The 12,242-nt window shown below is 33.6% G+C and overlaps 1 protein-coding gene across 5 annotated transcripts in view; it reads right to left on the bottom strand.

The window, feature by feature from the left end:
• The window catches only part of ASXL2 (ASXL transcriptional regulator 2), a 127,905-nt gene that overhangs the window by 22,493 nt on the left and 93,170 nt on the right, over positions 1–12,242 (bottom strand). For all 5 annotated transcript variants that reach the window (XM_031951426.1, XM_031951424.1, XM_031951425.1 and 2 more), the window contains one exon: positions 6,681–6,796. In XM_031951426.1, the coding sequence (XP_031807286.1) occupies positions 6,681–6,796 (116 nt within the window). The remainder of the gene's footprint in view (positions 1–6,680; positions 6,797–12,242) is intronic.

The raw sequence follows: 12,242 nt of genomic DNA, 5'->3' as shown, positions 1-12,242 counted from the left end.
CTGAGGATGGCCTGATCCATCAGGACTAGTCATCATCTAGTATTGTTGTTGAAGTATATAATGATCTCCTGGTCCTGCTCATTTCACTTAGCATCAGTTCGTGTAAGTCTCTCCAGGCCTTTCTGAAATCATCCTGTTGGTCATTTCTTACAGAACAGTAATATTCCATAATTTTCATATACCACAATTTATTCAGCCATTCTCCAACTGATGGACATCCATTCAGTTTCCAGTTTCTAGCCACTACAAAAAGGGCTGCCACAAACATTCGTGCACATACAGGTCCCTTTCCCTTCTTTATAATCTCTTTGGGATATAATCCCAGTAGTAACACTGCTGGATCAAAGGGACATACAGGTCCCTTTCCCTTTTTTAGGATCTCTTTGGGGTATAAGCCCAGTAGAGACACTGCTGGATCAAAGGGTATGCCCAGTTTGATAACTTTTTGGGCATAGTTCCAAATTGCTCTCCAGAATGGCTGGATGTATTCACAATTCCACCAACAATGTATCAGTGTCCCTGTTTTCCCACATCCCCTCCAACATTCTGCATTATCTTTTCCTGTCTTTCTGGCCAATCTGACAGGTGTATAGTGGTATCTCAGAGTTGTCTTAATTTGTATTTCTCTGATCAATAGTGATTTGGAACACTCTTTCATATGAGTAGTAATAGTTTTAATTTCATCATCTGAAAATTGTCTGTTCATATCCTTTGTATTTTAAGAAGATATCCTGATGTGAAAAAATCCAGGAAATCAGAGTGAGATAAAGCATGGTGCAGAAAGAACATCTGGATTAAGATAAATGGAAACAGAGATAGCTGAAGTATAGCAGATAGCAAATTGACCTGAAAGTCAAGAAGAGTTGAATTCAAGCAGCATCAATGTCACATAATGGTAGTGTGGCCATAAGTCACCATCTCTCAGGCATCCAGGCAAGCCAGTCATGTCCTAGAGAAAGTAAGTTGAATATGGTCTGTTGTGCATCTTTCATTTTGGGATGCTCAGGGAGAGAAAAAGAGGTAGAGGAAGAATGGAAAATAATTAAGAATGAAATTATAAAGACAAACCATTTTACTTAAACAAGAATTACTGGACTGTGTGAGCTCTTTGAGAGCAGAGATTGTTGCTTTTATTCGAATCCTCACCACTGAGCACAGTGGTGCTTAATTAAGCATAGAAGTGCTTAATAAATGCTTGTTGACTGACTGAAAAGCCACCAACTTAAATTTTACATACACAAAGAGACATAGAAGAAGGGAAAGAAGGAAAGAGGTAATGGGAGGGAAAAGTCTGCTAAAAGTAGCATTTCGACAGCTATACCATAGAATGACATGAAGAAAGAAATGCTAAGAACATCAAAAAAGTTGTTTATTTGAGGGGCAAAAGAGCAAGGTTAGATCTGTTGGGGAAAAGAGGTACCTCAAAGAAGCAATACAACAACTGTTCAGCATGGATGGAACAATGAAAATGGAAATTATCCTAGCTTTTATTTTGTTTCTGATGGGCTTTTTGTGCTAAGGAGAATTATCTATGACGTGGAAAAGACAGGAAAAAAACATGACTAAAACTGAATGAAACTCCTAAGTAGGGAAACTGCAAGAAAGAGATTAGTTGACCTTGAATTCAAGTGAAGCAAAGCTCTGCTCCAGATATTGAAAATACTGGCAGATGGGATTTCTGAGTCATTATCAACAAGAGCCTGGTACATAGCAGAAAAGTCACAGAAGAAAGTCAGACGACCTTAATTTAAGTTATAACTCTATCCCAAAGATTGAACCTTTTGGGCTTCATTTCTTTCATTTATAAAATGAGCAAGTTGGACTAGATATCTATTGCCTCTTCCAGTTTCAACAACTTGTGAATCTTAAAAAAAAAAAAAATTGTGGAGAGTCAGACAAAGGGAGAGGATCCATATGAACAAAAAAAAATTAAAACAGCATTTTTTGTTGCAGCAAAAAAATGGAAACAAAGTAGGGAAATATTTGAACAGATTCTTGTACATGAATATAATAGAATATTATTGTGCAAAATAATGAATAATAAATAAGTAATAAAATTCATTCAGAGTAACCTGGGAGGGCTGAAGTGATGCAAAGAAAGGTGAATAGAAGCAGGAGAGGAGATCAATTTATATGATTACAATATTATGAAGAATAATTAAAGAATTCTGATCGAACAACGACCAAATATGACTTCAGAAAACTAATGACAAAACATGCTTTCGACCTCTTGGCAAAAATAAGCTATAGGTGCAACATGAAATAAACACTTTCAGACACAGTTGCTGTGTGGATGCTTTGTTTAACTATTTTCTCTTTTTCCCTCTCTCCCTACCCCCCTTCTCTTTCCTCTCTCTTCTTCCCCTCATTCCCTACCTACCTTTCTCTCTCTCTCTTTTTTTTTTTTCCCCTCCAAAGGAGGGCTATTATTTTCTGGGCCTGGAGGGTGAAGGATAGGAGAGAGAAAAAGAGCTAGTGATACCAGAAAAGGCAAAAAAAAAAAGAGAATCAACAACATATTTAACAAGTATTGGACTACCTACCAGCTAGAGGAGGTGGGGAGGGGAAGGAAAGGAAAATTTGCAACAAAAGGTTATACAAGGGTCAATGATGGAAAAATTAACCATGCATAGGGCTTCATAAATAAAAGGCTTTAATAAAAAATAAAAAAGAGAATCAATAAAACACTTAAGCACAAGTAGAAGAGCATAAGGAAATACAGAAGGGGATTCAGAAAAGATGATAAATGTTGGTACTACTATATTTAAAAAAACACCACCACCAAATTATGTATAATAATAAGGCTTCACAGTTTCATATGCCTCTTTTTTTTTCTCTAGATAATGATGAATGTTGGAGGGGATGTGGGAAAACTGGGATACTAATACATTGTTGATGGAACTGTGAAGGGATCCAACCATTCTGCAATTTGCAACTATTCTCAAAAATTTATCAAACTGTGCATTCCCTTTGACCCAGCAGTGTTTCTACTGTGCTTATATCGCAAAGAGATCTTAAAAAGAGGGAAAGGGAACCACATGTGTATAAATGTTTGTGGCAGCCATTTATGTAGTGACAAGAAACTGGAAACTGAGTGGATGCCCATCAATTGGAGAAAGGCTAAATAAATTGTGGTAGATGAATGTTATGTAATATTATTGTTCTATAAGAAATGACCAGTAGGATGATTTCAGAGAATCCTGGAGAGACTTACATGAACTGATACTAAGTAAAATGACCAGAACCAGGAGACCATTATACATGGCAATAACAAGATTATATGATGATCAATTCTGTTGTACATGGCTCTCCTCAACAATGATATGATTCAAACCAGTTCCAATTGTTCAGTGATGAAGAGAGCCATCTACATCCAGAGAGAGGATCATAGGAACTGAACGTGATTCACAACAGTATTTTTTATTCTTTTCATTGTTGCTTGCATTTTATTCTGCTGCTGCTCTTTTTTTTTTAGAAAAATTATTATTACTGGTTTGATTGATTTTTTTTTGTGCAGCACAATAATTATATAAATATGTATGCATATATTGGATTTAATATATATTGAACTACTTGCCATCTATGGGAGGACATGGGGGAAGGGAGGGGAAAATTGGAACACAAAGTTTTGCAAGGGCTAATTTAAAGAATTATCCATGCATATGTCTTGAAAAATAAGAAGCTTTAATGTCAATATCAATTCCATAGTAGAAAAAAATAAGGAGAAAAATGGCATAGGAGAAATACAGTATCAGTACTCCCCTTCCACCAAAAAAATTAAGAGAGATAATACTAAAATTAGCAATCAAGTAAGGTAAATTCAATTTCTAGCAAAATGTCAAAACAAATTATCATCAGGATGGTTAAATTAACAACTAGAAAAGGAAAGAACAATAACAAGAGGAGGCTATGTCAGCCTGATCTCATTACCTTTTGGTGAGGAGAACTGGAAGGATAAAATGAGCTTTGCCCAGATTTTATTTTATTGATGATTTTTGGTTTTAACCTCAATTTCATTTTCTGAAATTTTGATACATTCATCTTGGCTACCTCCAGAGTTAAGGGAAAGAGCTCTGTTTGGCTCTGCAGTCAGAGGAATTGGGTTCAAATCTTTCTTTTTCCACATATCCCAAAATATATAACCCTAGACAAGTCACTTAATCTTTCAAGGCCTCAGTTTCCTCATCTATAAAATGACAGGGTCAGACTAATGGTTTTTGTAGATTTTTCCATATTTAAATACATGTTCCTCCAATGAAATAACCAAAACAGTTTAGCCAAACTAGTTAATACAGTTTTAATATATTTAATGTATCTGACAAAGTATGCAAAATTATACATATTCCCTCACTTCTCTACCAATCTTTCATCATTATTTTCTCCAAGACCAAGATTAGTTATTCTATTTACTTTCAGTTTTACTGCTTTTTTTTTTGGTGTCTTTGTTTTTGTATACTGTATATATATAATGCTTTTGGTTTTGCTTTTTTCATTCAACTCCAGTGAATACAAATTTTCCTCAAGTATATCTATATTCCTGCCTTTCTTAGAGTGTAAGAACTAATCTTACTATCATAAAAAATGCTGCTATGAATATTTTGGTACGTATGGAATCTCGTCTGCAACTTCTTTGACACATAAACCTAGTGTTGTGGTTGCCAGATTAAAGAGTATGAAATGTTTAGTGACCGTTCTTATTTAACTTTAGTTGTTTTAGAGAATGGATACAATTCACAGTTCTACCATGATTACATCAGGAGCACTTGTTTTCCCAAAGCCAAGGCCTTTAATAATATTTCTGTCTTTCATGATCTATCTGAGGGTATTAGGTAAAATCTCAGAGTTGATTTAGCTTGCATTTCTCTTATTAGTTATCTAGAATCGTTGTTCATATGATTACTGGGTTCCCTGCAATATAGTTCTTTAATTACTTGAAGGGGTCAAATAATTTTATGGCAATGAAAGGGATCCTCATTGCGTTGGATCAGAAGACCTTTGAAGTTTCTTTTTACAAGAGCATTGATGGTAGTTGGTTGACTTGCATTCACCCTGTTCTGGTGCTTATGGTTGCTCCAAAGCATCTATTTTCTTTTCCTGTATTCTCAGTCGCCACAATTCTTTATGTACTGTATTGCCAAAAACAAACAAACAAACAAACAACAACAACAAAAACCAGAGGCAAAAAACTAAAAGGTCTCTATAAACTCTAATTGCTGCCTTAGGAATGTCTATCTTTAAAAGTATAGATGCTCAAATAAAATAGCAAAGTCTTACCTCCATTTAGTCAAAAAGGGAAGATAAGACTCTAAACTGACTTTTCTAAGTTTTCAAACTTAAGTTTTATTCCCAAGTGCTTTAAGACTGAGGACACATGAAATAGGCTAGCTCAAGCTTTGAAATTCTCATTCCAGAAAAGGCTTCTGATCTCACATCAAACCTACCCTTGGTTGTTTCTCCTGTCAGAGGATATAAGAGCCAGAGAACCTGATCTCCCTGTTCTTAGTTGCCTGCTGAAAAAAGTAGGCCTGAAAGTCAGGTTCAAATCTCATTTAGATTTACCTGGAAAAGAATACTTTGGAATAAAAGGATGAGACAGGGAAATGAAATGAACCATGGAGAGTAGAAGATGCTCTATGAAATAGATACCATCTTGTTTCATCTTTGTATCTAGTGTATTGCACAAAATAGGCATTCAAATATTTGCATCAAAATAGTCTTACCACTTGTCCACCTCTGCTTTTCTCATTTCTTTTTTAACAAGCTAAAAAATATTCTAATGTTCTAAGACTGACAAGAGCCTTGATGCTCACTGATTGACACACACCAGTCATGGCAAGTAAATCAAATCAATGCCACTGCATTCCCCTATGGTCACTTAGTAATAGCCTAAGCATAGTTAAAATAGTTTCAAAGTTCTCTTTAACAAAAATTTCAATCAACTATTTGTTTCCTGTGAATTAAAAAATTCCAAATCCACAAATTATCTGTATTGCAATTCTTAAAGACATTTATTAAGATGGGATAGCAAAAAATATTGAAAGTACTAACATTTCCATTCAGATTTCCATTTTAAAATAAAGGGTCAAAGCTTCAGACAAAATTTTATATAAAACTTTGCATTATGAGTATAGCACCTTACAAATTATCTCGTCTTATAATTTTTCCTCAATTTTATAATTCAGCACAGAAGACATGTCAATGACAATGAATACAGACTAAAATGGAGGAGTTTTGATATGTAAAAATATTGTAAATTTTCTGAAGTTCTTTCAAAGCCTTCATAAATCTTACAAAGATAAATAAGGTTTTTGTTTTTTTGTTTTAAAAACTAAACTAAACTGTAATAATCAAAAGAGACTCTGAGGCAAGTAGAAAGGCAACTGTATTTTATCCTTACAGAAAGCATTCCAAGGACCTATGATGTTTATAGTTATTAATTTGTTTAGAGATTACACATTATTTATTTACTTGCATATCAATAATTCTTCATCTTTATTTGAATGTGCTTTCATTTTAATACTTTTGGAAGTCATTTGAAATTTTCCAAATACATTGTCCCTATCCCACAATCCTTGTGAGTATGAAGTTTCAAACTAATCATTTCCCAGGATGAATGAAAACAGATACATGATGTTCAATGTGGATCTACACTTCTCATAAGCACACACTAGCCTAATTACCTGTTTCAGTGCCTTCTTGCTGTGCTTCTGGGATGGAGAGATGACTTTACCAGCTGAGATGGAGGGAGATGGACAGCTTGACTGGGGGGAAGATGGCTGTGACAGTCTAGACGATACTACGGAAAAAATAAAGAAAAATGAAAACCAAAAATAATGCTGTCAAGGGAGATACCACGTCCTAATTTCCACAGATCAATAAGAGGCATCATTCCTTTGTATTCCATGGGTACAAAATTGAGCCCATGTGTTTTCCCTTGGGGAAATTCTAAAATAAGCAAGCAGTCCTTTCTAGGAAATGATTTAAATATGGTGACTCGCACATCGAAAATATTGAATATTGGATTTTAATGCATTCTTTAATTTGCATTTTTAAATTTTAAAAATTAATTTACTAAAATTCTAAAAACTAGTGTCATCACATTAACCACAACATATTAAGTCTAGAGGTTTTTGGTGTTGTGATCAAGAGTTATGGCACTCTAAAAATAAAATAAAAATGAATTTTTAAAAATAATAATGGCAATGCGTGGAATTAGAAAGAGTAGTGCACTGGGAGATCTGGTTCTGTCACTAACTAGCTATGACCTTGGTTATGTCACTTAACTTTTTTGTAGATAATTTTCTTCATTATAAAAGAGCTAGAAAAGCATTATCTATAATGTCTCTTTCATCTTTAAAATTCAATGAGACTGGGATACTTTCATTAAGAGTATGTATTTTAATATATATACTTTTTCCACTTCTTGATCATTTAAAATTGTGATAATAACCAATCAAATCACAAAAATGGACCCCAAAACTGATGAATAGCTAGTTTAATGAGAAAAATGAAGGATGAGACAAAGCCATGGTCACAATCTCTTATAACAAGTGAATTTCTAACCATATTGAGCTTTTTTGTGCCTAGATCCCATAAAGTATTTCTGGATAGTAAAAGCTTGTGCCTATGCAATTCTAGAATATTTGTGGGCAAAACAGTTAAATTTAGTTGTGAATCATCACTGATATGGGCATCAAAGGAAAATTAAATTGAGAAGTCTTGGGAATGGGATGAAAAACAAAGAAAGTACTTTCTAAAAAACTAGACATTGTTAATATATTTCCTAATTCTGAATACTTTTATTGAATAAGGCTGGTTGAAGGCACTATATTTCAATGAAAAAATGAGAAAAGACAAAAAGAGATAGTAATGGATATGGGGGGCAGGGGAAGGAAGTAGAGCAGAAGGTTAGGGATTAAAAACTAACTTCTTTCTTCCCTTCCTCAACCCCAATGCTACTCAGACTATGGCTATGAAACATTTAAAGATAGAAAGTTCTCTACTGGAGTAAAGACTTAGATGAGGAGTGGTAAAAGATTACATTGATAAGAATGGGAAAGAAAATTATCCTTTCCAGCAACTGAATGCATCAAGTAAGACATTCATATTATTAAGCATAAGTAAGTAAGCTCTTTATATTCTGAGACTATTTGTCTTTCTAGCAAAAATCATCCTTCCAACCAGACTACCAGAGACCATGAAAAGCTATTCTGCTCTGCACTACTTAGGACCACACTGCCTCAGCTTTCCCTAGTCATTTTCTGTACTGTTGCTTTTCTAGCTTCCAAATTTGACCACAAGAGGCTCCATATCCAGGAGGAAATAAGCTATTTGACTTTGTACTGAACCTTGTCTTCATCTTTAGACTATTTTCCACCTTTCTGCCTCCAATTAATTAACTCTTCTTTCTTTCCAAGTCCAATTTTTACCTCTTGCTCAACTATGAGTAACCAAATAAACACTAACATTGTGTATATATGAACATAAATATGTATATAAACTCTCCAACATTAGTATATAATCCCTTTCTAGTTTTTTTTGGGGGGGAGAGTCTTTTTTTTTTGTCTCATTTTTGTATATAAATTCTTATCACTGAGCACAATGCCTGGCATTTAATAAATGCCTTTCCTTTATTCATTAGATGAAAAAAATGTTTAAAAAAAAAATCAGTGTGTGCATGTGTATATTAGTTTTACTAACATCTGACATTGTTGCTGCTGTTGTTGTTTGTCCTTCATTCTCGAAGAGGACCATGACATCGGGAAGGTGATGTCATAACATACAAGTGAATTAGACATCTGAAGTTAGTGAAAGGAGAAAGAAGTCAGTCAGTTCTTCAAGGTAAAGGACTGTAGTTTTATCTATATTATATAAACCCCACAGTACCCAAACTTTTTAATTGTTTCAGTGCTGCACACAATGAACTTCAGGCACGTTCTGTTAAATTAAGTAGACAAAGGAAAAAAAGACTTCCTTTGGATTTCTAGAAGTTCTTCATGCTTTTTAACAGCAAACATTATACTATATCAACACAGTGGTAGGTACATGCTCAGCCAATGTAGATTGTAGCACTTCCACAATTTATCAAGTGGCATTTATGAACTATTTTAGCTAAGAAACTCATAACTTGATGGTCAATCATCTGGTAATGAATGAACCTCTCCTGGAAAAACAGTCATACAATACTTGAGTTCATACATCCTTTTTACCTTTCTACCTTTGCAGTGCCTGTGGTCTTTTGAAGTCCCAGAGCTACTAACAGGTCACAAAAGGAAGCAGTATGATCAAAAGTAAAACTGCCATGATTATAAAAATTCCACCAGTAGTGGGTATATTTAAACTCTTCCATCCTCCCTTTTTCTTTTTGGTAAATGTCCAAACTTTCAAAGTAATAGATTTGAATATTTGACAGAGTAAACTGTCAAAATCAAGATTTACACGTGGTATGATATACAAATGTTTCAACATCAATGGGTGACAGGAAGGCATAGTGGGAGCTATGGTGTAAAGGGGACCACTTCCAGAGGTATCAAGACTTATTCTTTTTACTCTGGGTTATCAATGTGAATTGCAGTCCGTGAGCAGCATTTTCAGAAAATTCTTTATTGGGGGGAAAAAAGTGATTTTGCTCAACACAAATACATAATGAGATGAAATAAAGTAAACTAAATGAAGTAAAAATGAGTAAAATAAAGAAAATTAAAATAAATTCAATGTAACACTCCATATAACTAAAAGTAGTTTCCATTAATTCTTGAAAAAAGGAAATCACAACATGCGGCATACTTATTCAGAGAGGTATTACTAATGATTTAACTAAAATGATAATGGAAATGAGATTTCTCAATTTTCACTATTTAAAAAAAAAAGTGAAACGCCAAACATTTGACCTATAGTTTATTAAAAAGGCTATCTTCCAGGTATCTCAAAGTTGACATTCAAAAAGGAACTTCTTCCTTCTGTTCCCCAAATCAACCTCTTCCCAAACGATCCTATTTTTTATCAAGATTACCACCATACATCCCATGATCACAAGCTCAGATATATTTTCAATCTTTTGTACCCACCTACCCAGTCCCAATACAGAGTCAGTCAAATCTTTTCAATTCTATTTTCATTACATTTTCACATATTCCCTTCTCTGCACTCACCTAGATATCAACCCATTTTGGCCCTCATCATCTCTCAATTTTAACTTGTTCTCCTGCTTCCAGCCTTATCCATATATAATCCACATAGCACACAGCAGCCAAACTAATGTATTCTTACAGCACAGGTCAAGCATTCACCTGCTCAAGAAACTCGGCACTTATTATAATATACACACCTATATTTGGCATATAAAGCACTTCACAATCTGGCTCCATATCTAATCTTCCCTAAAGTGAACATCTCCTTTAAATGTATCATACTCTATAGGAATTTATAAGAATCACCTGCAGAGAACATTATAAGGTTATCCTAACCCATCTACTAGCTTCTATTTTGTCCAGCTTCTCTTGATCATTTAAAACCCCAGGCAGATTTATCTTTCTATAAATTTATTTATACATAATATAAATGTATTATTATATTATAAAATTTATTTATACACAATACATGAAAATAAATATATTTATATTTAAACATTTTATATATTCATAAACTATGCAAAAAATTATTATATATAAAGATTAATTTTGAGGGTAGTCTATTTAATATCCTTCAATGGCTTCCTACCAAATGAATTTTAAACATTAGGTTGGCATTCAAAGCTTTCCACATCTGAGTGCCATCCTACCTTTTAATATTACCATGTGCTTTTCTTAATCACCTCTAATATATTATATATTACATGGAAACTTGACTATCTAGTAAATTCAATTAATCCCTACTCTCCAATTTATTTCCATGCCTTAACTTATGATATATCATATGCCTACAAATCCCTTTTCTCTCACTAGGATCTACTAAAGGTGGGGAATTATTTTATTTAAACTTCATTTTGCCATTCCTCAGTGTCTAGGATAGAGTCACAGGTTTGAGTGTGCCCAGTATGATGTCACTTATAAGGAAAAATAAGGAAACTGAGACCTTTAAGGGTAGGCACTGTTATACTGTTATCTTTTGTCTTTATATCTAAAGCATAGGAACTGGCTATAAATATATATGAATATAACTGGCTGATTGCCCAAAGTCAAAGAAAGTAGAACAAGGAGTTTAAAATCTGAATTTCATTCCACTGTATTTAACTGCCTTTTTGTCCTGCCTAGTCATGTGTCTAGCAAACTTTTAATGCAATGTCATATCCTTCTATCCATCAATGAACTAGAAATTCCATGAGATTAGGAACTTCATCTCATTTAATTTTTGTATTATCTCCAACATCTAGCACAATGTTCTCCATATAACAAAGCTTTAATAAAATTTTAATTAAATGAAATAAATTGAAAAGGAGAAATGGATGTGTGCTTACTTGATGAAGAGACAAGAAAGAGTTACTCTCTAGATGGCCTCAATTTTATAAGCAAAAAAGTAAAGTTCTTATCAGAGAAGTAGAAAAGGAAAAGTCTAACTAAGGCTGAGGGTTTGAGGAATGTGGAATAGCTACTGTTGTTAATAAATTGAGCTAACTAGGAATGAATTAAAAAAAACACTGCTGAGCAGCAATGAAGGTTCAGCTGAAGTTAAGAGGGGGCATGAATTAGTTTGCCTTACAAACCAGATTTATAAAATTACAGAAATATACTCTAGAAAGACAGTTGTAGCACTATTTGGAGATTCTAAAATAACATTAGATAATAGATCTAGAGAAATAGAAATCTAATTTACAACTAGAGGAGAATGTTTCAAGTTCAGGACTAAATAGAAAGCAGTCAGATATAAAACCCAGGTCTTAAATCAAAATATAAAATTTTATTCCTATGCTACACTAATGAAGATCCCTTTCAATTCTATCCACTAATAAGGATCCCTTTCAATTTCATCACTATGATTTTGTGTTCTTATGACCTTTAGTACAAGATGATGGGAATAACAGTATAAAGCATGAATCAACCAACTGTTCCTAGAACTTTTTAGTTTACACATTATAAGGTAATTTATCCTCTCCATTCCATTCCATGCTATCCTTCTTATTGACTTCAATATCAAGAGTGATAATTCTTTAACATCACAGTTCCTCTCCTTCCTTGATTCTGCTGATCCATATTTTTTTTTAACTTTAATTTTTAAATGCTTTATTTTTCTTTTCTTTTCTTTTC

Source organism: Sarcophilus harrisii, chromosome 2 (genome assembly GCF_902635505.1).
Source record: "Sarcophilus harrisii chromosome 2, mSarHar1.11, whole genome shotgun sequence".
In the NCBI taxonomy this organism is placed as follows: Eukaryota; Metazoa; Chordata; class Mammalia; order Dasyuromorphia; family Dasyuridae; genus Sarcophilus; species Sarcophilus harrisii.
This window is presented reverse-complemented; position numbering and strand designations above follow the sequence as displayed.